The following is a 27,981-nucleotide window of genomic DNA, read 5'->3' as shown; positions in this document are numbered from 1 at the left end:
GCCCGGTGGTTAAACCCTTGGCTGCCAGCTGGAAGACTGGCAGTTGGAACCACGCAGTGGCTCCCCAGGAGGAAGACAGGGTGCTTTGCTTCTGTCCAGGTCACGGGGGCTGGTGCCTTGGAAGGCAATCTCCAGGCCTTTCTTCTGAGATGCCTCTGGGTAGACTGAGACTTCCAGTGGGCAGCCCAGTGCCTAGCTGTTTGCACAGGAGGGTGGGGGGGGGGAGGAAGAGACCTCAGGCTCAGGCTCACTTTCCTTTGTTTCCAGTGAATCGTTGACTGTGATTTGGGTGTATGTTTACCAAACACGTTGGTTTCCCCAGTCAACGGTTGACGCCCAGCTCGTGTCGTGACTTCAGCTGCGATCTTCTTGATGTCACAGCACGCAGCCCATTTCCTCCTGGGGTTCCCGATGCCCTTCCTCCTCCTCTCCGGCCCCTTCCTGCCGCCTGAGTTTGGTTTTTGGGACTCAGGCTGCCCTTTGGATCCCATCTAGTTGATAACTCTGAAGTGCACATTCCTCGTGGGTGTTATTGTTCACTTTCTAGGTCTGTCTGTTGTTGAGGTGAAAGGTGATCCTTAAGAGGGGAAGGTTCAGGTCCAAGTTTGAAGAGTGTCTATGGGTCACTGTCTCAGGGGGCTCCACCAGTCTCTGCCAGACCAGTCGATCTGGCCTTCTTTACGACGTCAGCTTGGATCCACATTTATGTCTCATGCTTTCTAGGAACTCCTATGGCGGTCCCGACCGACCAGAGTGGGTTGGGTTGGTAGTGGTAGCGCGGGGCACCATCTAGTCCCTTCTGAGCTCAAGCAAATGGAGGTTGAAGTTTCCAGAGCCCTCCTTAGACCCGGTGCTTCCTTGAATCCTTGATTTCTGTCATTCCTCTTTCCTCTGGATGTGGAGAGAACCAGCTTTTAAGATCCCTCATCCCCCCAACCCCCACCCCCATTGCTACTCACCCAAGTGTTGTCTTAGTGGCCCCATCTGCTCACCTGTCTCCCCCACTTCTCCCCCCCTCCCCACAGTGTGCCCCGGCATGGACATTCGAAACAACCTGACCCGGCTGCATGAGCTGGAAAACTGCTCTGTCATTGAAGGGCATCTGCAGATCCTGCTGATGTTTAAGACGAGGCCCGAGGATTTCCGTGACCTCAGTTTCCCCAAACTCATCATGATCACCGACTACCTGCTGCTCTTCCGCGTCTACGGGCTGGAGAGCCTCAAGGACTTGTTCCCCAACCTGACGGTCATCCGGGGCTCACGCCTCTTCTTCAACTACGCGCTGGTCGTCTTCGAGATGGTGCACCTGAAGGAGCTGGGCCTGCACAGCCTCATGAACATCACACGGGGATCCGTGCGCATCGAGAAGAACAATGAGCTTTGCTACCTGGCCACCATCGACTGGTCACGCATCCTGGACTCTGTGGAGGACAACTACATCCTGCTGAACAAAAACGACAATGAGGAGTGCGGGGACATCTGCCCGGTCACCGCCAAGGGCAAGAGCAACTGCCCGGCCACCGTCATCAACGGGCAGTTCGTCGAGCGGTGCTGGACCCACAGCCATTGCCAGAAAGGTAAGGCCAGGGTGGCGGTTGGGGAGGGGGGTCCCCGGGGAGGTTTTCCGGGCCTCGTTATTGAAGGCTGGGCCCTTAGGTTTGGGGCCACGTGACTGACTCCAGATAGAGTCATTCGTACTAGACCAGGGCGTGCCAAATATTACCTACAAAGGCTCAGAGAGCCCGAACTTTAGACGCCAGTGGGGGGTTCGGGGTGGTGGTGCATCTGATCTCTGGCACAGTGGTTCCGCTCTGTCACTGTCCCAGGATGGCAGACAGCCTGTAAACCAAAGGGCCCAGCTGGATTTCAATAAAACTTTATTTACAACCACAAGCCGGGGGCCGGGTTGTGCCTGTGGGCTGTGTGCTAGATAGAGGGTCAGGTCAGATGCCTCTCTTCCTTGGGATCAAGATGTAGGGGACTGAATGTTCTGGGCTAAAAAATGAGAGTCAAGTTGGCTGGTTTCTTATCTGATAGAAGCAAAGTGCCTCTTTGTAGACATCTGGAAAAAGATCCGTACGTGCACACCAACCAATCAACCAGAAACAGCCACTGGTTAATGCCGAGTGGGAAGTGCTGGCGGGCCGCGGTGGAGTGGGTGAGTGGGTGTCTGCTAGAATGGCCAGGCCTGTTTGTGGCCTCGTCCCTGTCCATTGAGGCGAGGGCTAAGTGCTCTCCAGCATTCGCTTCTCCAGTGCACTTTCTGGATCAAAGGCACTTGATTCTGATTGCCACAAGGGCCTTTCGGAAGTGCTGCCCTAGAGAGGGGGCACTCTCCGAGCAGGAGCACCTGAGCCAGCTCTTCTCTAATTTCCTGGGAGGCAGGAGGCGGGGGGTGAGGGGGCGCTGGGGGGACAGGTGTTCCTGGTCGCTGCTGTTTGCATCCCGTTGATGCCAATCTGTGGCAGGGGTGGGGATGTTTATTCACCATTTGAGTTCTCACTTCCTTGTCTTTTACATCGTCCGTTGATTTTGTCGACATCAATGCTGCCAAGGTGGTTTTTGGGACCCTTGGTTGAGGGGTTCCGGGGCCTTTGCTGGGGGAGCTGGAAATGTCCGTGGGGCCCAGAGCTGAGCGTTGGCACCTCTTCTGTTCTCCAGCCGACGCCAATGGTTGCCACTGGACTGCCAGCCTCAGGCCGGCTGGCTGAGCCTCCCCTCCTGTGCTGCGCAGGAAAGGTCGGGCTATATGCCAGCCGCAAAGACTGCAGCCAAGATAACCCAAAGCAATGCTTTTACTCGCACCCCCGAGTTGGGGGTGGGGTGGGAGTGGTGCGCTGTGAGTCAGGGCGGACTCCGTGGCAGCAGATTTGATTTGGGCTTCTGTTTTCATGCTTAGAAAGGGCCTTTCTGTCCATAAACCAGCATTTAGTCTTCTCACATATACACATGCACACCCATACACAGATACATAAGCTCACTGTCATCGAGTGGATTCCCACTCATGATGACCCTACAGGACAGAGTAGACCTGTCCCTGTGGGTTTCCAACATTGTAACTCTTTACGGGAGTCTAAAGCCCTGTCTTTCTCCTTCAGAGCAGCTGGTGGTTCCAAACAGCTGACCCTGTGGTTAGCAGCCCAGTGCATAAGCACTCACCCCTAGGACACCACACACATACACACACACACACACACACGTATGTCGTAACTTGTTAACTTCCCTTGTAAGCTCCCGTCCTCATGACTGTAATCTGAACGCTGTGCGGCCAGTGCATGGGGCTGGGACTCAGCAGAGATGGGGGGTGGGGGTGGGGGTCCTGCCGGAAGGACAGTGTTGTCCCAGTAGGACAGCAGGAAGGGCCCTAGAGGCATGCCTGCCCTCTGCCCTGAGGCACTTGGATTTGAGCTGGAGTGGAGCAGGATCCTTTTTGTCCCTGCTGAAGTCAGACGTGGGCCCTGCATCCTTCTTGGCCCTGGCAGCGTCTGGGACTCGTCCCCCCAACCCCCCCCAGCACCGCATCAGGCAGTGTTCTGTGGTGCTCCACCCGCAGGGTTTTCCTTGGCAAGTGGTTGCCAGATCTTTCCCCCTTGTCTGCCGTAGTCTGGAAGCTCTGCTGAAACCTGTCAGACCTCCGCCCCGACACTCCCCCACCCCACCCCGCCCGGGGTGGCTCTGATCAGAGAAACAGATAACAGGCGTTGGCAAGGATGCCGAGAAATTGGGAGCTGCGGTTGGTGGGAATGTGAACTGGGGCAGCCACCGTGGAAGAAACTTGGGCAGCTGTTCAAGATGTACAAACTGCCAGCAGGTCCACTCCTGGGTGTGGACCCCAAGGCAGGGAGGGGCATGCAGATAACACCACAGGCGGAGAGAACGGCCTATGGGCCCATCAGCTGGTTCCTCTGTCTGTCTGCCCATCTTTCTCACAGAAGGTTGCCCACTTAAGAGCGAGAGAAAGCCTCCCCTGCTCACTCCCCTCCCCATAAGCGCCTAGGGTACTCACCGCCTGGTGGGATGAGCCAGACACACAAGGGCAGAGGCTGTCTGACCCTGGGGACACAGACAGCCCGGGGCCATATGCAGGGTGGGGACAATGCATGGGAGTGCTGACCCATGCCTAGGGAGAGCTGGGGGTGGGAGTGGGGGCGCTTTTGCTTCAGGGAGACCTGGTTTCCGTTTGGGGTACTGATCAGCTTTTGGAAACCTCTGTGAAGGTACCAGAGTCCCTGTCTCCGAACTGAACTTGAACGTGGCTCGCACGACGTTTTTGCTTGCTTGCTTCTCAGCATGTGATTTAGAGATTTTTAAAGATGTCCCCTTTCAGGGTGCCCTCCTGTTTTGCAATGGGGGTGGGCGGGGCTGGGGGAAATGGACACCCCTTTTTGAGTCTGCCGCTGCCTCTGCTCCGTGGCATGGCTTGTTGGGCATGGCCGTCCAGACAGACGCGCGTAGTCCTCAGAACAGCAGGTGGGGGCGGGGGCTGGGCTGACACCCCATCCAGCCCTCCTTGCGTTTGGTGTGCCCAGCTGCCCTTATCTTCGGCTCTTAGGGACTTGTGCTTGTTTTTCCAGGGCTGGGAGTTACGTCACACGGGTGACAGGATGGTGGGGGAGGTGTGGCCACGTGAGTGTTGGCGCTGGCACCTGCCAGGGGTGGGGGTGGGGGGCAGTTCCCTGACGTGTGCTGGTGATCTCAGTGGCTTCTGGGGTTGCTCAGGTGTGGCCCCTGCATCCCAGCGGCAGGTGTAGAAGTGATGGTCAGCGCCATCCGTGCGCCCCTCTGTCGAAGGTCCCAGGCTGGGGCAAGTGGTGTGTGTGCTCTGTTTCTCAGGTCACTCAGCAGAAGAAAGGCCATTGGGACCCACAGGGTTTTCATCCACTGTGTTTGGGAAGTTGGTCACTTAGACCGGTCTTCGTAGTCTTCATTCGGAAGTGTCCCTGAAGCCTGTTCGGTATCCTTGCGTTACAGAGCCAGCCCTGAGAGAAAGGGTGGGGGCTGCGCATGAGGTGCACTGGCCCCCACAGGGGGGTGCACTGGCCCCCACAGGGGGCCTCCCATGTGGAAGGCGAGGATTTTGCCTTGAGAAACCACGGCCACTCTGCTTTTCTAGCCTCTGCTCCAAGGCTCCCTTCAGGCTCCACAGCAATCCCTCTGCCTTGAAGACTTGTCCAGGCCCAGCCTAGTGTCCACCTCCCTCTCCCGCTGCCTGTCCCCAGGATGGTGATGTTGCGGTCATGGAGAGCCATGATCAGGCAGTTAGAAGCCATGGCGCTGTGGGTTTAGGCACTGGACTGCCAGCTGCAAGGCTGGGAGTTCAAACCCACCAAATGCTCTTCAAGAGAAAGACGAGGTGGTGTGCTCCCATGAAGGACTGCAGTCTCAGAGACCCCGTGTCACGCCCCTAGGCCCCGGCAGTGACTGGGTGGTGGTGGGTTTGGCTCTGGTTTGGGTGGACTGAAGAGTCCCTCTGGTTCGGTGGGCGAAGCACTGGGGTCACTGAGTGAAAAGTCAACAGTTGGAACGGACCAGCCCCTCTGTGGGAGAGAGATGGACCATAGAGATTTACAGTCTCAGAGACCCCAGGGGCCAGGTCTACTCCGCAGGGTCCTCGTGAGTCAGGCTCTACTTGACAGCAGTGAGCCAGTCACTCTTTCAGGGTTTGCTTTGAAACCGAAATTTTAGCTGCCTGTGAAACCCCACCCCCATTTGGAACTTTCCCTCCATATCCTGATAATATTAATTGCCTTTGAGGCGCAGAGGGGGCTGTGCTCAACTATTAACCTAATGGTTGGCGATTTGAACCTGGACAGCAAGCACTGCGGAAGAAAGGCCAGCGAGTCTGATTCTGTAACAATCCCACCAAGAAACCCCGAGTGAACAGTTCTCCCCGGCATCATGGGGTCTCCGTGAATCAGGGTGGATTCCCTGGTCGCAGGGTTTGGCCTGGTTTTTAGTCTGGGGCCTTACAAAGATTAGAGGACACGCAGGGACAGAGAGAGGCTGCTTTCAGGGGAAGTGAGGCACGTACCAGCCTCAGCCCGGCACGGGCCCCGGCTGGTACTGAGGGGAGAAGGCCGCCGAGGACCGGATGCCACCCTGGCTCTCAGGAGCTCTGTGTTTGGCTTGGAAAAGGCAAGAGAGTGAATTAGCCATTCAAGGCAACCTTCAGGGGATGTCACAAGGCAGCTAACCCCCCCAACCCCCACCCCCGCCCCTCCATTCCCAGCCATGTGAATCATCTGGCCTCGTGGGTCTCAGGCACGTTTGAAGCTGGGGCACCTGGAAATCATGATGTTCTCTAGATAACATGGCTGCATATTGATACGTTACATTCTTTCGTGGCTAAGTCACCGGAATCCATGCAGAAAACCAGGCAGTCACATGTGTGCACGGCGACACGGTGACACTGTGACATCACAACCCAGCGAGCTCTTCCTAAATAGGGCTCCGGCCTTCGTGCCTGAGATGATTGGAGAACCTCACCTGTCAGCCATGGGTCCCGACACAGCCCCATGCGTTCACCGCTCGCGCTTGAAAAATAACCTGTCACACCTGTCTGAAAAATACAATCCATGACTGTCACCAGTCCTTTATCCTGTTGGGTAGGAGTGGAGCCGATTGGATTGGATTTGGGGTAGCAGGGATGGAGTGTCCCAGGAAGAGGAGAAGTTGCCCTTGCCTCCTGTTCCGGGTTGGAAGTGTCGAAAACAGTGGTTCTCAACCTTCCTCATGCCGCGACCCTTTCATAACAGTTCCTCATGTGGGGGTGACCCCCAACTGTAACATTATTTTCGTTGCTACTTCGTCACTGTCATTTTGCTTCTGTTATGAATCGGGCAACCCCATGAAAGGGTCGTTCGACGCCCAAAGGGGTCGCGACCCACAGGTTGAGAACCGCTGGTCAAAAAGCTGTGCCACGGGCCCTGGGGTGGCACTCAGTCTGTGCTCAGCGACAGACCTAAAAGCTGGTGGGTTGATCCCACCCAGAGGCATCACAGAAACAAGGCCTTGTGGTCTGTGAACAGTAACAGCGAGGAATGCTGGAACTCACCCCGGGGGCCCTGAGCCCTTGAAAAGGTTATACAGCCAAGGATACTCTGTAACACAGGGCATGGCCACGTGCCGGAGGCAACCTGACGATGGCAGGCTTGGTATCTCCAGTGTGCCTCTGGGTGGTAAACAAGGAGACTGAGAGGGAAGGATGTTCTCAAGGGGTGGAATGGCAGAGGCCAAGGCTCAGAGGCCTTTTGTAAAGGACGCGGCAGGAGGGTCGCCAGCCAGTTCATTGCCATCACATGCCCAGATTGCTGGGCGTGTTCTCGCAGATGCCATCCAGGGAGGGTGAGGATTACACCAGGGCCGAGTTGCGATCATGAGTCCCCGGTGGTGCTGTGGGCTCAGCACCAGCCTGCTCACTGGCAGGTTGGCGGTTCAAACCCATCAGCCGCTCTTTGGGAGAAAGGTGAGGCTATCTGCTCTTATAAAGATTCAATGTGCTGACTGCTTACCACAAGGGCTGGGGCCTGGTGATCTGCCTCCATGGGGTCTTGGGAGGCAGACTCGGCTTGGTGGCAGCTGCCATTCTCATGTCCGGGGGCAAGGGTGGTACGGCCGCCCCGCTGGCAAAGTTACACTGCTCGGTTAACTGGCCGGACAGGTTTCTTTTTCTCTCCCTGTCGCTTGACGGAACCTATTGTCCTGTCCCCACACTTGCTCAGCATTTGGAGCTTCTTCTCCACGTGGGAACATCCGCAGTGCCCTTCAGTTGTTGAGCTCAGTGGGTTTGGTGGGAGCTGGGCCTTGGGGGTCAGTACCCTGGGATCAACACCCGTGGTGGCCAGTGCCGTGAGGGTCAGCACCCTATATGTCAGCCTCTCTGGTGGTCAACAACCCTGGGGTCAATGCCCTGGGGGCTCAGCACCCCTCTGCCCATAGCCGTCATACTTGGAAGCTGCCTCTCCCTGCTAGCTGATGTGTTTCCCTTTCGCCTTCTCTCTGTCTCCTTATCCCCTGTCCTCTGGGCTTGGCGTACATGCTGGCTCAGACTGAATGTTTACGAGCACTTTGAGATAAATTATGTCAAGAACAGAGACAAACGGGGAAGGGCTCCCTTTTTTTGCTCGCTTGCCCGCTGGGGCCATGGAGGCGCGCGCGCACACACACACACACACACACACACACACACACACACCAGGCCTGGGACGTGACTGTGGACACTCCACCTGCAGGACACTGAGGTGCTGGATAGCCTGTCAGAGCAGGCCCGGGGCTGTCATGTGCTGTAGGGCTTTGATGGCGTAGCTGGCTTCTTATCACGGAGTTTCTTTGCGTCATTGTTGGCTGGGTGTGTGCGTCTGTGTGTGTGTGTGTGTAGTTCTTAATGACTCCCAGGTTCCTTGGCAGCTACCTCGGAGGGACACTGCTCACTTCCAAGGGTCTGGGCTGGTGGCTGGCACCAGTCACGTGGTCACTGGGACATTCTACTGACCGCCCATGGCCTGAAGGACTCCGTCACGGGCTACCTCACTGGTGGTGACAAGGTTAAGGGCTTTCAGATTTGCAAAGAAATTGGATATTTATAGCAGGAGATATGCAAACCAAGACAGGTCTGACCTGAAACGGTCATGGTTTATTGACTTTTCCTTCAGGAGAAAAAAAAAAGTCTTGTGGTGAACTGCACACAACATAATACTTACATTAGCAACCGTGCATTCAAAGTGTTGTGTAACCCTCACCGGTGCCTGTTTCTGGAACAGACTCTGCTCCCCAAAAGGAAATCCCATACCCACTGAGCAGCCCCATCCCTACCTCTCGTCCCCTCCCAAGTCCCTGACAACCCCTAATCACTCTGTTTCTGTGCATTTGCCTGTTCTGATGTCTCACATGTAGGACCTGGGTGGCTCAGACAGTGTGTGTCTTACTCCCAACTAAAAGGTTGGAGGTTCAGATCTACTCAGTGGCACTGGGTCAGAAAGGCCTGTCAATCCAATCTTGTAAAGAGGACAGCCAGATGGAGCATGGGCCCTTGTGGAGCAGAAAAGCAGACTTGATGGCAAGAATCAGTAGGAAATCTTTTGTGCTTGACATGTTTGGCACATGCGTATGCTTTCAAGGTTCAGCCATTGGATTGGTAGTGTGTATCAGAACAGCATCCATGTTCATGGCTGTGTAATCCTCCCCTGTAGAAACCAGTGTTACCATCCACTGGCGGACTATTCACCTCTTGATCTTGTCAGCCACGCAGCCGTGAATGTCTGTGTATGTGTCTGTGTGCGTCTGTTTTCCATCCTTTGGGGTTTGTTGGTGGGCAGGAAACCCTCTGGGCAGTTCTGCTCTGTCCTGTTGGGTCACTTTGGGTCTGGATCAACACGGGTGGTATCCCACAGCAGCAACAGCTTGGTAACTCTATGCTTCCCTTGTTGAGTCAATGGTGTGGAGTCTCCTTCCCTTTGTTTTTAGTTTTATCAATCTGAAACCATTTTGTTACCAAGCAAGATACAGCTTCAGAGTGCCACACAAAAGAAATGCATGGTCTAATGAGTTACAAAGACACACAAAGAGTTACAGAGGAAACATAGCTTAATGGGTTACAAAGAAATGTACAGCCTAATGAGTTATAAATAAACCCAATATAACCCAATGAGCTACAAAGAAACTTATAGTCTAGTGAGTTACAATAAATTTATATCCCAATGAATTTCAATGAAACTTACAGCCCCATATAGCCCAAGGAATTACAAAGAAACATATAGCCCAACGAGTTACCAACTTATAGCACAGAATGGCCCAAGGAATTACAAAGAAATGTATACATCAATGAGCTACAGAGAAACGTATAGTCTAGTGAGTTACAAAGAAACTTATAGCCCAGTGAGCTACAAAGAAAAGATAGCCCAATGAGCTAAAAGAAACATACAGCCCAATGAGTAACAAAAAAACCATAAAAATCAATGAGAACCAAGAAACGTACCCCAATGAGTTACAAGGAATTTATGAGGGGTACCACCCCCAAAACAGAACTTTTTTTAAAAGCCATGTATTTAAACGTTTTTTACAAAGCAGCCAACCTGATCGCCTTCAAAGTACTCTGCATTACATTTAATACCTTTGTCAAATCCGTGATCCATTCTTGGAAACACTTTTCAAACTCATCTGTTTAGATGGCTGAGAGCACCTCCCTCGTTTTTCCTTCACCTCGCTTTTTATACATCGTCAAATTGCTGCCCTTTCATGTCCCTTTTCATTTGAGGAAACAAAAAGAAGTTGCACGGAGCGAGGTCAGGTGAGTAAGGTGCGTGGGGCAAGAGAGACATGCTGTGTTATGCTCAAAACTGGCACACTGAGGTGACTGCATGAGAAGGCTCATTGTTGTGGTGGCAAAACCAGTTCCCCACCTGCCACAATCAGGCCTTTTTCGTCGCACACTGTTACGCTATCGTTTTTCAGAACCTCTAAATAGAAAGCTTGGTTAACAGTCTGACCTGGTGGAACAAACTCAAAGTTGGACATCCAGAATGAGGTTGTCATCAATCGACATTTCACCTCTCTTGAAACGAGAAAATCACTGGCACACTTGAGTCTTTCCCATAGTGCTGTCCTGGTAAGCTGGGTTCAACATCACAAACTTTCACAACTGGACTCTATTCTCTTAAATCAGCGCACACACACACACACACACACACACACACACACACTTCAAGAGAAACAGCTTTCACGAAAAAATTCACTGGGACCAGAGAGAACCTTCCCAGGTGACGCCACCAGGTGCACTAACTCAGAGCGGGTTGCTTGATGCTCTCCTAGTGGGCGGGGGTGGGGTGGGGGATATGTACTAATACAAGATCTCTGCTCAGCGGAGCGATTTTTCCACTTTGTAGGTGGGGGGGATACCCCCTCTTATAATGTAATGAGTTACTCTATGGTGAGTGCCCTTGTAACCCTGGTGGAGAAAGCGCCCTTTTCTAGAGCCCCCTCCACAGACCCCATCCCAGTCACAACCCCTGGTTTCTCCCGACAAAGCACAGTCACACTCTCTCTTGTTTTGGTGGCCAGTGCTTATTTCTGTAGGTTTCTTATCCAGTGATGAATCTCTCGTCGGCATGTGGGTCTTATTGTTTGGTGCCATCGAATTAAGCCTGACTCATGGCGACCGGATGTACCACAGGGTGAAACACTCTCCCCAGTCCTGTGCCATCCTCACGATTGTTGGAGTTGCTACATCCATTGCTGCTGGTTTTGAACTGCCGACCATGCAGGGCCTGGGACGCCCTCCGTGGAGCTCTGTCCTGTAGGGTTTGCTGGGAACTGGAGCTCACTCAACTGCGGCACGTGATGTGATGGGGCCTTGCAGCTGTCACACAGGTTTTGTATGTGACGTGTTATGAGACTTCGAGGTCAGTTGTTTTCGGTGGTTTTATTTTATGGGCCACTGTCATTAAATGGCAAGACTTTGTCCGATGTACCTTGTACGTGTTGTCAGTGAAGACAGCTCCCGAGGGAAGGGCATCCAGAGGGGCATCACTGACATGGATGGACCCAGTGGCTGCGGCCAATGTAGCAAGAGTTACAAGGACGGTGCAGGCTGTCTGGGTGGTTTCATCTGGTTGGACATAGGGTCGGTCACTGAGTCGAAACCAATTGGATGACAGCTGACAGCCCCCAGCTGGTTGGCAGCCGGTGTCAGTCTGCTTCTGAAAAGGTTTACAGCCGTTCACAGCCACGCTATAGGCTACAGGACGGGGGAGACTTGTCCCTGTGTGTCTCCGAGGCTGTAACTCTTTAGGAGGGCAGACAGCTTTGTCGTTCTCATGCAGAGCGTGCGGTGGGTTCGAATGGTTGACCTTCTGGTTAGCAGCCCCTTGGATTGCCACGCGTCAGGGTCGGCCTGACGGCCGTGAGTTTGAGGTTGCCGCGTCAGGATCGGTGGGCAGTGTTTGGGGAGCACCTTAAGCTGCCCTGAGCTCGAGGAAGGAGCGGGTTGGCAGTTTAGTGTAACAAAGAAGCCTTTATAGGTAGGTCCTTGTGAGGGAGAGGAGGAACGAGGAAAAGGCAGGTGTGCTGACTGGTGGTGGGTGTGCGTTTTGTGCCTATCGATGACCAAGACCCACGTGTGCCTCCCCCGCCCCCTTCCTGACCTCTCCCCCCTCTCTCTGAGAAACGGGGAACAGGGCGCTTCTCAGGGTGAGCGGAACAGATGGGTCAGGGAAGAGGAAGTGGGCTCCTAAGATCGGGGTGGGGTGGGGGTCACCCCAGCCGGGATGATGGATTTCCGACTCCGCACGGAGCCGCTCTGGCAGCCAGCTCTGGGTCGCCAGTGTTAAAAATAACCAAACACGAAAAGAAACCAAAACACAAGGTTTATTCTGAGCCATGTTTACATGCACAGGACCGCCATCCTGATTCCCAAGAAATAAATGGGTCAGAGTGGGTCGGGGTGGGGAGACAAGGCCAGGATGCCTACCAGTGGCCAGGAGCCCCCACTCCCAACCCGGCATTTTGCTGGGTTTTAGGGAAACGTGTCCACAGCGTGTTAGTCACCCACTCAGTTCCAGCGAGGTTGGGGAGACATCAGCTCGGGTAGCTCGGATGTGTTTATCAGCTGGAACCAGTCCCCGGAGAGGGACAGCGAGCTTGGTAAGAGTGCAGGACCAGCCAAAACAGGGTGGCATTCACTTACCCAGTGGCCGCAACAAAGGGCTCCGATGTGGCCGTGGTGACGAGGGTGGCGCAGGGCCAGGCAATGCTTTGTTCTGTTGTCCGTGGATCAGAACTGACTCCAAGCCACTTAGCAACACAACCATCACAACAGGGTTACACGGCTGGGTTCTGACACGCGCCCGGGATCAGCTGGTAAGCATGGCTGGTGGCAAGATGTTCTGTGACTTCAGCCTTGTGTCCAGAGATGGGTGCTGACCATCAGTTGGGACGCCTTGCTGTACCTCCCTGGGGTCTCCCACCCTTCAGGAGGCTAGCTTGGGCTTGGATCACTCGATGGCCACAAGGTTCCCAGAGTGGCCAGAGGTCAGGACCTGTGGACCGAGCTTGTTCTGTCGGCCAGAACAAGTCACGTGGCCAAGCCAAATTCGAGGCGGTGGGAGGACAGACCCCACCTGTTGGGAAGGGACAAGTGTGTCTTAGCTCTACAGTGTATACAAGACTCAGGGCCGACTCCAGGCACCTGACAACAACGGGTCGCCAGACTTCTCTTCCATTGGCTCTGCTGTGTGGGGTCAGACCACCAGCAGGGGAAATGCTTAACCGTCTGTGCCACCAGAACCCCTAAAAGTGATCCACTCACTCCCAAACTCCCTGCTCTCAAGTCCATTCTGACTCAGAGCAGCCCTGAGGAATCTCGAGGGTTTCCAAGGCCGTTGATCTTGACCGGCGCCTAAAAAAACGCCATCTTCCTTCTGGCGGGCTTAAACCGGTGACCTCGCAGTTCGCAGCCTGACCCGTAACCCCCTCTGCCACCAGGAGCCCAGGCCAGTCGATTAGTGGGTTTTCCATTTTTTTTTCCTGTTTCTGGTACACGATTTTTAGCTTCTATAAAAGAAATAGTGGTTTCTTGACTATTAAAAAAAAAGAATCAAAAAGACGAAACCAGACGTGACCCACTGTTTCCATGGCTGAAGCAAGGCGAGTATTTGCTCAGGGGGCATTGAGTTTATGCTAATGGAGGTGGAGTCATTTTGAAAAGGAGATCAATCATGGTCGTGCAGCACAAAGGGCATAATCAAGGGCACTCAATTCGACGTGGGGAAGTGGTTAAACTGGAGAATGTATTGTGTGTATACCTTTGCCAGAATTAAAACAAAATTACACGAATAACAATGAGTCCAAGATGATGTTCTAAAATTGATGGTGGTCACAAGTGTACAAACTCTTCGGGATACTCTTGAACTAGTGACTTGCCTAGTATGTGGAGGAAATGCCAATAAAACTGTTTTAAAAAAAAGAATAAGCATTAAAAAAAAACCAAGTAGTGGTTTCTCTTTTAAACCTAATAATTGAGCCTCTCTTTTGTAAGTCTTACTCTCATTGACTAGGGTTTCTAGCTGCGTATTAAATATTTAACGTTGCTGTTGCTTGTCCTCCGTGTTTAATTGATTTCCTCACGTGAAACCGCCCTCGCTCACCTGTGGTTAAGCCCCTGCTTGGGGGTGACGGATTACCTCTCGGCGTAACGTTCCGTTTGGTCTGCCTGGTTTCGCTTTGCTTTGTTTGGTCATTTGGAATTTTGCCATCTGTGTTCACGCGTGAGATCGGGCTGGGCTTTTGTTTTGTTTTCTCTCGCAATCTCCTCGCCGGGTTCTGCTATCCGATATCTCGGCCACGTAAAATGAATCGGGCTAAGTTTCCACCTACAGGCTGTGTGGGAGGATCGAACCATGGGCAAAGATCGCTCCCAGGAGTGGCGTGGCCTGGGAGAGAAGCCGATGGAGCTGCCACCTCGGACTGGGGGCAGTCATTTCTGGAGACTTGGAGGTCCGCGCGCTACCTCGTGACCCAGTTTACGTCTGGTCTCCTTTGTATTTCCCCCTGCTGTTTCAAATGGGGGGTGTTCCTGTGTTTTATGTTGCTTTGGCTAATACCCCCCCTCCCACTTTGTTTTTATGTGGTTTTTTCGATGTGAAATCCAGGAGAGGTAAATCTCTAGAGCAGCGGTTCTCAACATCTGGGTCGCGACCCCTTGGGGGGGGGGCGTCGAATGATCTTTTCACAGGGGATGCCCAATTCATAACAGTCGCGAAATGACAGCGATGAAGTAGCAGTGAAAATCATTTTATGGTTGGGGGGCACCACCACATGAGGGACTGTATGAAAGGGTCGCGGCATCAGGAAGGTTGAGAACCACTGCTCTCGAGACATAGACTTGACAATAGTGGCTTGGGGTGATGACTGGGGAGGTTGGGGGGAAATGGGGAGCTACTACTACTAATGAGTACAAGAAAGAAGAACACGTTCTCAAATTGACTGTGGTGATGATTACACACCAGCTTTTAAACTATGCTTAAACTGTGTGATATGTGAATTATGTATAATAAACATTTAATTAAAGAAATTCATACTAGGTTGTTAGGGAATTAATTTAAACAATTAAAAAAACACCCCCTCCCCCCCAATAAAACAAAAACGGTGGTAAAGCCATCGTGCCCTTGAGGATTTCATGTTTGCCCTCAGCCCTGACAGGTGTTCTTGGCTGGCACCCTTAGGGCCGCAGTAGCCAGGCCTTCTCCCACGGAGCTGCGGGTGGGTTTTGAACCGCCGACCTTTGGGTTTGAGTGCCCTAGGCTAGCAGCACGTGAGTCCCCATTCTGAGGTCATCGCTGTTGCTTGTGATCTCAGTGGGATGACGGCTGCTTGCTTCGGCCACCAGCTCTAATCCTGGCAGATTTGTTTTCAGTGCCAGCCTGCCCCTGGGCCCTGTGTGCCCCAGGGTCCCCAGAAGGTGGAGAAACCTGCCCTTGGAGGGAGGGAGGGAGGGAGGGAGAGAGAGAGAGAGAGAGAGAGAGAGAGAGAGAGAGAGAGAGAGAGAGAGAGAGAGAGAGTGTCCCATTGTAGAATTTGTTGTGCCCTTAAGGAGCCCAGAGGAGCCCCGGTGGCATTATGGGTTATGTGTTAGGCTGCTAACCACAAGGTCAGCAGTTCAAACCCAGTAGCTGCTGTGTGGGAGAATGAAGAGGTGTTTTTCTTTAAAAAGAGTCCCAGCCGTGGAAGCCCCCAGGGGCAGGTCTATGCTGCCCTACCAGGTCACTCTGAGTCAGAATCGACTCCGCGCAGTGTTGCTTTTCCTCCTGTGCTAAGGATCCCCAGTGGCACAGTGGTGAATGTGATGGTGGGAGGTGTGAACTTATTCGCTAATTTGTTGGGAAAGATGAGGCCGTCTGCTTGGGTGACTGCCCCGGGAACCCTCCAGCGCCATTCTCCTCTGTCCAACACGGTCGTTATACGTTGGATTCCACTCGGTGGGCCTGCGTGTGGCCTCCGTGGCTCCGTGGCTGCTCAGCAGGCCTTTGTACGTGTTGGGGGACAAGCTGAAGCATGGGTGAGGTTAAAACTCTCGGTCCAGCCTATACCTCCATGAGGCAGGATTCCCCAGAAGCGGGGTGCATGGGATGGTGTTGGTGGGTGTCCTTCAGGTCCCACTCACAGTGCCCCCAGGCTACAGAGTGGAAAAGCCCCATCAGGTTTCCTAGGCTGCAGGCTGTCTGGGCGCTGACCACCAGGCTCTGCTCCCTCGGAGCCTCTGTGTTGTGGGTTTGAACTGCCAATCTTTGGGTTGGCAGGCAAGCACGCCCGTTTGGCGAGCAGGTGTAGTGTGGCAATAAAGGCCCCATGGCCGCCACAGCGTCCCTGCCCTACCCGAGTGTACGAATTGTTTCTGGAAAGTTCTGAGGCCCCACTCACGTGACTCCCCCAGCTGCCTCTCCTCCCGAGACAGCTGGGACCGGTTTATCCAAAGGCACTTTCCCTCTCCTTGCCTCATCATGTGCTTGTGGTTTTGCGAGGCTGGCTTGGCGGAGCCAGGGGCCCCGGCCAGGGCCAGACTTGACCTGCGCGCCGACCTGCTATGTGGCGCTCGGGGCTATTTCTGGGCCTGCCTCTCAGCTAAGATGCACGCTGCCAGGCCCCGTGCCGGCAGGCCTTCGGGCCCCTTCCTGATTCATCCTTCTTTTTACGGCCTGTCTCAGTGTGACAGGAGGCGTTTTCGTTGGGGGGGGGGAGGGGGACACTATCATGGTCTAGATGCTGCCATCAGCTGCCTTGCCCCCCCCACTTTGTTTTATTGTTTCTGACTAAGAGCTTTGTCTGGAGGGGGCAGGGCCGGGAACGCCGAGGGGCCCAATGCGCTGCCGCCTGAGGTCACCGTGAGCAGTTCTCAGCAACCACTGCGCCCCCAACATGGGTCGTCTGTTTTACAGCACCCCGTGACATCACACGAGAAAGGCCCAGGTGAACCGCAGAGGGGTCAGTCCACGGCTCACGGAGCACAAAGTCTCGTCTTTCTCTCCAACAGCCGCTGCCGGCTTCCACCTGCCGCCCCTGCTGCTGGCAGCTCAAGGCGTGAGCTCTGCGCCACCAGCGCGGGCACGGCCTTTCAGACCCCCTGGGACATGCAGCAGTGGCTGTGGCACCTGGCCATCGTCCCTGCAAAGTCAGCCCTCGATGGACCAGCAGAGGGGGGCACCCGGATTTGACTGGTTGCCTAGAAACCCCACGGGGCAAACAGCCACGCGGGCTGTGGGGTCAGATGGCGCGGATGCAAGCCCCCTGCTGTCTACTTGATTCCACCCCTAAGAACGGGCCAGAGGGCTTCCAAGCCTGCCTCTCTCTCCCCGGGAGCGGCCGGTGGGTGCGGAGCACGGGCCTTTTGGTTCATGCCCACCGTGTGGCCCCTGCTCATCCGAAGAAGAGACCCATGGGGTGGGGGATGCATCTCAGCCCCCAGGGGTGATGTCAGCCGGAATGGGGAGAGGAGGCGGCCCTGTTGAGCAGCTCGGCCCTGGACTTGGCTCGTTGGGGCCCAAGGGTTTGGGTTGGACTCACCTCCCCCTCCTCATTTCAGAGCCCGACTTCCGATCTCGAGACGCTGTTGGTGTGGATGGGACAATGGCATTTTTTCCGGGAAATTGGCACTTCACGTCTTTATCTGGCCTAACAGACGTCGGCTTGCAGAGCAGGCTCAGGGTGACAGAAGTGCTGTGCTGAAAGTCCGAGGGGGCTTCAAGAGGTTCTCGGGGAAAATGGGATGGAAAGACAATGGGAGGCATTCTACCCCTGGCACAGACAGTTCCAAACCTCCCCCCAACATACACACACACACACACACACACACACACGGATTGTTAGCCTCTTGCATTCCTGTGGGCCGTTTGAACCCACACAGATACATTCTGAGGACTCACTAAAGGCAGGCGTCACATGAGGTCTCCCCGGGGTGCTGTAACAAAACCAAGCCTGTTGCCCGGCGGGGGTGGGCGGGGGAGGGAGTGTGTCCCAAGTACAGGGCTGTGACTGATTTCACCTGTAATGCCAAAGTCAGAATCCACCCGAGGGCAGTGTGTTTGGTTTTTTGGTTTTGGCTGAGGACTCCAAGAAGCCCTGGTGGTGCAGCAGTTAAGTGTTCAATGGCTAATGGCAAGGCCCGCCGTTTGGAGCACCCAGTTGCTCCGAGGGAGAAAGGCCAGGTGATCTGCTCTAGGAAGCTTCTGGGGTAGTTCTGCTCCATCACATGGGGACCCAGTGCATTGGGATCATCTACATCACCCCACCACTCCGCTTGATCCAGTCTCTCCAAGTGATTTCAGAGAGCTGGGTGGCACAGCCATGCCTGGGCTGCCACGTGTTCCTCTTCTGCCCTTTTGGACATCCCTGGGTGTGAAAATGTGTTCGAGAAGGAAGAGTTCCTTCCTTTTTAACTTTTTAAGGAGCCTTGGTAGTTTACTGGGTTTCAGTGTCGGGCCGCTATCCTAAAGGTCAGCAGTTTGAAACCACCAGCTGCCCCAAGGGAGAAAGATGAGGCTTCCTACTCCCGTGAAGAGTTACAGTCTCAGAAAACCACAGGGGCCATTCAACCCTATCCCATAGGGCCACTATGAGTCAGAATCAACTGCACGGCAATGAGTTGAGGTATTTTAAAATGGATGTTGCAGGGTTAAGCATGGGACTGCTAGCCACAAGGTCATTGGTTCGAATCTGCCAGCCTTTCTGTTGGGAAAAAGAAGGGACAGCCCCCTTCCACAGAGTCTCAGCCTCTAAGGGCCATTCTACCCTGTTGGAATTGACACAGTGGGTCTGGCTTTGGCCCTCGGCCTTACCCATCTCCCCATCTAGTTTGCTTTGTACATTGATGTTCAACCCTGGTAACAGCCCAGGGCACCCTGGCGCCGTCCATCCAACAGCTGGTTTTGCATAGATTCCATTCCTCATGGTGCGCCGCCATTTAAGGCAACCACGAATGCAGCCCCAGGGCCTCCCACTGGGTTCTGACTCACACCGCAGACTGTTTCAGGGTAGACCTGCCTCTAGGGCAGTGGTTCCTAACCTACCGAGTGCCGCGACCCTTTAATACAGTTCATGTGGTGGTGAGCCCCTAACCATAAAATTATTTTCGTTGCTACTTCATCACTGTCATTTTGTTACTGTTATGAATCGGGAGACCCCTGTGAAAGAGTTGTTCGACCCCCCCCAAGGGGTCGCGACCCACAGGTTGTGAACTGCTGTTGTAGGGGTTTTTTTTGGCTCTCATCTCTGTGGCAGCAGGACGCATAGGCCATGGTGTGACTTCTATGGTACCCGTGAGTGGGTGTGAACCATCCACCTTGAGCACAAACCCCTTGTTGGACCCCTTCCGGGCTCCAGAGCGCTGGACCCTGTGCACAGAAACGTCAGTCAACTCCGGGGGCGTTTTGCTGCCATGGTGTATGCGTAGTGGGATCCTTGGCCCTCCGGAGAGCCTAGCCCCGTCGGAAAGCCTGAGCGGAGCGTGCCCCGCGCCACGTACGAGGATGTCTCCTGCCGGCTCCAGCAGGGCCGAGCCAAGCTGTAAATAGGAAGCCCTGGTGTGGGGAGGAGCTGGTCAGGCCCCAGAGCGGTGTTTTCCAAGGCTGGCTGGAAGTGCCCAGCCACCAGGGTGGGATCCACAAAGATCGCATTGTGCAAACCCAAGATGAGAAGCCAAACAACTCGAGAACCACGTTCAAGGAAACAGCCTGGCCTAGGGGTCAAGGGCTCAGGAGTTTCTGCCCAACTTACTGTTGGGTGACAACGGGGCGGGCAGGCTGTGAATCCTTTTTTGTGTCCCCCCCTGCCCATCCCCACCCCCACACCCAAGATGGAAAAGACAAGCCGAGCTTCCCCATGGAACCGTTAGGAGAGTGACGGAGAGAACACAGCACACGCTGGCTCAGCGGGAAGTGGGTACTCTTTTTCCACCCCCTGGTGTGTCAGTTTGCCGACTGGGGTGGCTCAGGAGCTGCCTGATGCTGGAAGCTGTGCCACCAGGGTGACCCATGGCGACAGCTTCCGCTGAGCTTCCAGGCTGAGACTCGAACGGATGGTCTGACAATGAACTCCTGAACATCCCAAGAGAACGCTCTCCAGTAGAGCGCCGGAAAGGTGGACCCCGATGGATTGGAAAGCACCTCGCGAGGGCAGCAGCAGTGAGCAGGAAGCCGGTACAGGACCGGACCTCGCGCGTTTCTGTCCACTGGACCGAGCTCCGCACCTCACAAAGACTGGAACTGAGCCACTGAGGGAGGGTCTGAAGGAAGGAGCGGCCGAGGACAAGCCATGCTACGAAAGATAGCTGGGGGGAACGGGGAGCTCACATCGATGAATACGAGGTCGGAGAAAATGCTCTAAAACCAGTTGTGGTGGTGATGGTACGGCTCGTCTTGATGTGGCTCAATGATGGCATCGCGTGATATGTGAATTATGGGCCAATAAGATTGAGAGGGGAAAGACCCCACAGCTGTCCATATTTCTTTGGTTAAAAATGAAACACAACCACGCACACACATAGACACAACCTCGCGTTTCTTTTTTGTAGCTTCGGCTTATTAAAGAGTCCAAAGTAAAGAGATTTTTTTTTTTCAATAGTTAGGAGAGGGGAGTGAGGATTACAAAAAGGTTTGCTCCCCTGAAGAGGTCCTTGGTAGGAAAGAGTTGGATGTGGAGGTTGGCAGGATGGGCCAGTGGGCAGCCTTGGGCGGACGGGGGTAGTGTGGGTGGCCTTTCTGTTGCTGTGTGCTTCAGTTTACTTGCCACCAGAACTTGATGGTGGAAGTTTCTAGAAGGCTGCTTGTCTTGTTTCATGTCTGTGTCCCCCCTCTGCCTAGCCCATGTCAGAGGACACTGTATGAGCAGCTTAGAGCAGAATCCACTTCCACCACTTACTAGCTGTGGGACTTCAGGCAAGTTTCTGGATTTTGTTGGGGGACCCTCAGTTTCCTCATCTGTAAAATGGGAACAGGGATGCAGCTCCACAAGGCTATGGTGATTCAGAAGTTAACCTCAGCAGGCATCACAGTCACGCTGCTGGTAAGAGCTGCAGTCAAGGCTGCCCTGACTCCTGGGACCCCATACCGAGGGGAAAGGCACGAGGCCCTGTCCCTTGATGAGTGGTGGATGGGGCCACCGTGATCCATACCGTTTCCGCTGGCTAGTTTTCAGAAGTGGGCTGTGAGGCCTTTTCTCCCTGGACCATCTGACTCAGGAAGCTCTGCTGAAACCTGCTTCCACCTCTTCACAACCCCCAGGCGGCCTCCACAGGCCCACTGGTGGTGACAGCTCTAAATTCCTTTTGAATGGAGATACTTAAGACACAATACCATGCTTAGAGGGTCAATTAGATCTGACACCTGAAGCCAGAAAGAGAGAGAGCATATCCCGTTCCCTAGCATCCCTGGTGGCCTGGTGGGTTAGGCATCGGGGCTGCAATTCAAACCCACCAGCCACCACCCCTCAGGAGACAGAGGCTCGAGACTCCTGCAAAGAGCTCCAGTCTGGGAATCCCTCAGGGCAGTTCTACCCTGCCCTGTAGGGTCGCCGTGAGTCAGCGTAGACTCAGGGACAGTCCTCTTGTTCTCATTTCTGATGACTCGCCCCTGCCCTGGGCATGACGGTGATGACTAGTATTAGTCCCTGGACATCACAAATTGTTCGGGAAGTTGGCGTCTCCCCAGGGGTGCTGTGGAAGAAAGGCATGGCGATGTACTTGAAGACAAAACGCAACCGCAGTGGATGAAAGCTCCCCCCCTCCCCAGCGACTGCACTTGCTCTGTTCTGTGACACACGGGGTTGGGGGCTGCCACGAGGCCCCAAGTGTGGCAAGTGTGGTTTCACTGGAATCACAACGGATGCCAGTCGCTGGTCTCCCCAGAAACTGGTTCCTCCAAGAATTCTCACCTTGTTCCTGCAGAAAGTACAGGTCTTGGACCAGCCTTGCTGTTGGTGGTTCTGACTCCTGGCCAAGTGTGGGTGTGGGGTAGAACGGGGCTCTGAGGGCTTTTAAGGGGTGACCTCCCAGAAGCAGATCACCAGACCTTTCCTCCCAAGTGCCTCTGGGTGAGTTGAAACTGCTCACCTTGGGACTGGCAGCCGAGTGCTTCCCTGGAGAACCTGCCGAGAGAGACGGGGTGTGAGGAAGGTGGTAGCTGGAACATTGGCAGATAGAATCAGAGTAGTAATAGAGTCTAAGGGAGTGGGTGGTTGCCGAGAGTGACACCCCCCCCCCTCAAAAAACAACCAAAACCACCACCAAAACAAAACAGTGCTCGGCAGAAAAATGAGTTCAGGATCAGCACCCACACTCCTTGACGAACCTTCCAGAAGGTTCCATGGAGATTCCTTGCTTTCTTCTCTCCTCTGTGTGGGCTTGTCCAGAGCAAGTGGGCAATTCTAAGTTTCTGGAATTTAGCTGCTCGTGGCTCCTGGCTCCCGATCTGGAGGCTTCAGCTGAGGGAGGGAGGGAAGGAGGGGAGGGAGGTACTGGTCCTGGCTCTGGCAGGAGGGGCGGGGGTGTGGGTTGGTAGTGGGGGGGTCGGGCAGGAGGGGGCAGGCTTGGAAAGACGGTCGCTCTGGCTGCGGACACGTGTGCTCCTTGGCTCTCGCCGTACTCAAAACACATTCCCTGGACGGTGTGTCTCTGAGGGCCGGGAGGAGGCTGCAGGGTCCACTGGGGTGCGGGGTGGGGGTGGGGGCAGCACTAGCTCAGGGAGAATGCTCACCCTCTGGGGCAGAGGCCCAGCTTCGAGTCCCTGTCACTGCCCATGAACAGGCGCTGTTGTCTGGGGAGCCTGGCAGGCAGTTAGGAGGTCAAGCAGGTCTCAGTGGTTGGGGCAAAAGGTCTGCAGTGACAGCTCTGAAAATCAGCCAGGGAGAACCCCGTGGGTCCCCAGGGTCCACGGGAGTGGATCCACATTTCATCCCAGTGTGGACCATGCCATGAGCCAGGGGTCCCCTCCGTACAGCCCACAACATCAAGAGGCTGAGAGCCAGGGGAGTATCCGGCCACGTGGATGATCCCACTGGCTCCACGGCTGGAGGGGACACCACTGCTAGCCTTCGTTCTGTGGAGGAAGAGCCTGAGGTCCAGAGAAACTGGGCCATGTATTCAAGGTGCCTCAGGGTGGGCTGCATGCACCTTTGTTCTTCCACCCACAGCCTCACCTGAGTCTACAGTGAGCACCACCCCCCACCCCACCCCACCCCACCCCACCTTCTTTCTCTCTCTCCCTCCCTCATTGTGGTGAATGTATGTGTCTGACAAAATATTTCTTTCCACGCACAGTTCAATGACAATAATTACATCCATGTAATTAATCACCAGTATCAGTTTTCTTCCATGACTTCCCCCTTTCTCTAAGGTGACCAGATTTTAACATTGGTAAAGCGGGACACCAGCAGGACACCATTGATAAAACTCACATCCTGGCAAAATAGCCACATGGCAGCCAAAAACCTTCTACCTTAGCTTGCTGTGCATTCTTTCCAAAAATCAGGACTTTTAAAAAACGGGACAAATTGTTAAAAATCGGGACTGTCCCGCCAAAAGCGGCCATCTCCCTCTCTTCCTGTCCCTAAACCAGAAACCCACAACCCACCGCCCGCTGGTCGGTTCCGACTCATAGCAACCCTGTGAGACAGAGTTGAAGTACCCCCACAGCCTTTCTCAGGCTGTCAGTCTTTATGGTTGATAGTTTTCCTGGTCTGCAAATTGCCATTTCTTTGTCCCTAACTGTAAGGCGGAGCAGAGGTCTGGGGGTGCCAGGGTAGTGCACTCAGCCACTCACTGAACGAAGGGCAGCTTGAAACCCCCCAAAAGTAGCCATAAGAGTGTGTCAAGGACCCCTGGGCTAGGGGACCCACTGACCACCTCTGGGACTCTGCATCCCATAATCTGACCGACTGCTATCCTGGGACACTGTGTACCTGTCAGTCCACACCTGGTGGGAGGAAGGAGGAGGGTGTGTGTCTTGGCCACTGGAAGCTCTCCTTGGTTTGTAGCACCTGCCACGGGGAACCATTAGGTGGTGGTTCAGGCCCTTGGAACAATGGCCTGGTGTTCCACGTTCCAAAGTCACTTGTTGAAAACGCCCCGGACACAGTTCTCCCCATACACATGGGGTTCCCTGAGATGAGTTTGCCTGCTGGCAACTTGGTTTTTAAAAAGAGATTTGGAATTAATTTTAAAAAAAATTTCAACCAAGTACCCTGATGTTCCACCCCCTACCCATCCCCACCCCACCGCTCCAACCGGCCCCCAGCAGAATTATCCAGCATTCCTCCCTCACCTGCCTCGCCCATCTCCTAGGTGGGAGGTACCTGGGGGCCCTGGGCTGTGCCTCAGGCCAGCTGTCCTGGGGCTTGTTCCACTGCACAGTTGGTGGTTCAAACCCATCTGTCTCTCCAAGAGAGAAAGCTGAGGCTGTCTGCTCCTGTGAAGATTCACAAGGGCTTGGAAAACCTGTGTGTGTGGTGGACGACAGGGAGGTGGGGGGGGGGTGCTCTCTGTGACTCAGAAGCAACCTGATAGCAGTGGTTTTCCTTTATTTTTTAATTCAAAGCCATCACCCTCTGCATTTCTTCTTGCATTCAATGTCTTTCTGGGAAATTCTTCCCGACTCTTCCCCTTCCAGAAGAACCCTAGCTTTACTCTTCCTAAAATGTAACCAAACTCCCACCCCCACCAAAAAAAGACCTAAAGGCCATTGGTGGGTTGTTTGTTTGAGATCAGCTTGTTTGTCACTAAAAACTCCACGTCCATTCCGATTTTACTTTTCCTCTTTTAAAAAAAAAAGCCACTCAAACTGTTTAGATTTGAGTGATAAGGAATCTGGAAGGATTTTGTTTTTTAAGAAACGTACTCTCTATAGATTACACACTCCAAGGAGCGATATCAACAACAATATCCTGTTTAACCCTCTTTTTTTTTAAACCCTGGCTGGGTTTTATTGTGGAATGTTAAATGCCAACAAATTGATCGGGAAGATGTGATATCTGAACAATATGGGGCTTCAGCAAATTTCTGGGAAATTTCCATTTCATTAACCCCCCACAAACTTTTTGGAGCTCCTCCCAACCCCCGCTCCCATTTACCGGTCCTCTCCTATGTAAAAAAGGAATTCGAGTGGAGCTGTGGGTTAGGTCCGAGTTTCCAACCCAAGGGAGGAAGATGAGGGAGACTGCTCTCATCAAGATGGGCAGAGTCAGAGGCGATATAAGGCCGCTGTAAGTTGAAAATTCTCTCAAGGGCAGTAGGCAGAGCCAGTGTCAGTGATTTCCTTTCTGTTAGCCCACGTTGTCGTTCCTATTTTTAAACATGTCATATGGTTTATTCTTCAGAACAGATCCTGCCCATTTTTGTGACGGTTGCTACTGGGCTGGCTGGCTGACTGTCCTTCCATGCATTCACCATCTCTGCCCATCGTCCCTCCCTCCGTATGGCCATCAGTTCATTTCCCCTCCCTCCAGTCATCTGTCCTCTTACACACATCTTCTAACCTGTCAATCCGCCGCCCCACCGTCCTCTTTCATCCATCCCTCCTTCTCCCTCCATCCACCATATTCTCATCTATTAATCTACGCATACACCCACTCAGTCATTTCTTTACCCACTCCCTCACCCATCTATCACAAGCGCTCACCCACTTACCCACCTGTTCATCCATCCCTAATCCATCCACCCACCTGCCTGCTCGTCCATCTGTTCTTTGTTCAAGCCCTCCTTCTGTCCGTCCGTTTTAATATCAACCATCTATCCCATCAGTCCATCAAGCCCCCTGTACATCATGTCTCCCTCCCTCCTCCTGCCTTTTCTCCCATCCATCCATTCACCCGTACCTCCACTCTGCATCCATCCATCTGTGAGATTTTTAAAAAGCATTAGAAGTGGTTATTTTCCAGAACATCAGCTAAGGCCTGCGTGTTCCCTGCTTATCAAATCCTTACTAGTTTAAAAGCCCTGCAATTAGTTGCCTCTCTTCGATGTTCCGGACTCAGTAACAGTAGCACCTGCAGAGAGCAGTGATTCATTGCCTGGCAGTACTCATGCCAATGAGTGCCATTAGCCCTCCACGGCAGGGACCTCCAGGGCAGCGGGCAGCATCGGCGCAGCCAACCCAGCTCGAGCCTGGCCTGAGGGGTTCGCCCCACTTGCTGTACCGGGGAGGCTAATGGCACGGTTGTTAGACTCCGGGTCTCCTGGATTTCAGCTGTGCTTTGGGACCGTGAACGCCACACTAGCTCCTCTTTCCACGGGATAGGACCTTTGCCCAGTTATAAGGATGGCAAGATCCATTTGTTGAGTTGTCTTTTCAAACCGCCTATTCCCCCTCCCCCCGCCCCCCGAAATTCTCAGAAGAGGGCAATGCTGGGTTGCTCACCATCTTCCAAATGGAAGCGCGCGCTCAGTGTTGCAGGGGTGTCTTATTAGAAGCGTCTGTCCGTCTGTGTTCTTCCATGTTGATGGTTCCGTGACCTGGAAGACATAGCTCGTGTCGTGCCACCATGAACATGAACCCAGTGACCCCGCCCCTCCCCCCAGCTGCTCCTTCCCAACCCCTGATAAATAGGCTTCCTTTCCCATCGTGTCGTTCCTGTTAGGAGCTGTTGAATTGGTTCTGACGCACAGGGACCCCTCATTCAAGAGAAGGAAACGCCACCCGCTCCCCTACCACCTGCACGATACTTCTGTGATTCGAGCCCATTGGTGCAGCCAATGTGTCCGTCCAGCTTGAAGGCCTTCCTCTTCCCTTCTGCTCCCTCCCACCCACCACTTTACCACACACGATGTCCTCCAGAGACTGGTCGTCCTGACGGCATGTCCTAAGCCCCGGAGATGAAGTCTCAGTCTCGCCATCCTTGCTTCTTGTTCTGACGGGACATCTTTGACCTGCTGCTGGCACTGTCTCCGGGCTGCACTTGGTTGCTCACCTCCCTCCTGCTTCAGGTTCGTGTTCACCCTGAAGCACTGCGTTGGAAAGGCCTGGCAGTTTACTTCTGGGGGAGCCCATCACCACCACAGACCAGTAGCGATGGAAGGAACTCATCAGGGGCCCAGCTCTCCTGACACATGGCCTGGGCCCACTCGGCAGCATGGTGTCCGTCGACGTGGGCAGTTTGCTTCTCCAGGTCTCTGCAGCCTGGGCTCGCCAGAGAACCCTTGTGCAACCTGCTGGGCTTCGCAATAGGCGCCAGGCCTCTTGGTGAAAGGGGAGGTTGGGGCGGAAGGCATCTGCTAGGCTGACTAGGCTCTATGGCCAGCAAGAACCCAGCTTACTCGCCGATGAGCCAGGCATCCCAGTGTGTCCCAGGGAGCTGGCCCTGCTGCCCCACCCTGACTGGTCACTCTCTAAACTCTCACTTTCGGGTTCAAGTCCTGGCCAGTGCACTTCATGGGTAGCCACCACCACCCAGTCTATCAGTGGGTTGGGGGTGCTGCGCGGAGGCTGAACGAGTCTCAGCAGGGAAACTTCCAGACTCAGAGTACATAGAAAGGCCTGGTGATCGGCGGGTTGTTGGGGTGCGTGCTGTGCGTGTGCGCGCACGTGTGTGTGTGTGTGTGTGTGTGTGTGGTGTCTCCATGGGCCCGGGGGCCGAGTGCGTGGGTGGCAGCGATCTTTGACACCGATTCTGTTGATTACAAGCGCGAAGCACATGACGTGCCGCAGACCCACGCTGGCGAGGTGCTTGCCAGAAGCTGTCGAGCGTTGAGAAGCGAGGATCCCGGCCCCGGGGCCTCACTCTCCTTGTTTCCTTGGTTTCCAAGGTACGGTTTTAACTGTTGACTGAAGGAAATTAGGGCCGCAACCCTCCTTGGCACGCAGCCCCAGCTGTTGCTCAAGTGGAGCGGGAGGGCCAGGAGCATCACGTCCCAAGTCAGGGATTCTTATCAGCATTTCTGCAACTTGGAAACCTGTTGAGGGTGGGGGTGTCCGGACCCCCCCTCGTTCGCGCACGCACGCACGCGTTCTC

The 27,981-nt window shown here is 54.2% G+C and overlaps 1 protein-coding gene across 1 annotated transcript in view; it reads left to right on the top strand.

The window, feature by feature from the left end:
* The window catches only part of INSR (insulin receptor), a 130,197-nt gene that overhangs the window by 25,222 nt on the left and 76,994 nt on the right, over positions 1-27,981 (top strand). Inside the window, exon 2 of the mRNA XM_075545778.1 lies at positions 1,026-1,577. Within this exon, the coding sequence (XP_075401893.1) occupies positions 1,026-1,577 (552 nt within the window). The remainder of the gene's footprint in view (positions 1-1,025; positions 1,578-27,981) is intronic.

The sequence above is a fragment of the Tenrec ecaudatus genome, chromosome 1 (genome assembly GCF_050624435.1).
Source record: "Tenrec ecaudatus isolate mTenEca1 chromosome 1, mTenEca1.hap1, whole genome shotgun sequence".
Classification (NCBI taxonomy): domain Eukaryota; kingdom Metazoa; phylum Chordata; class Mammalia; order Afrosoricida; family Tenrecidae; genus Tenrec; species Tenrec ecaudatus.
Note: the sequence above shows the minus strand (reverse complement) of the source record. Positions and strands in the feature narration are given on the sequence as shown.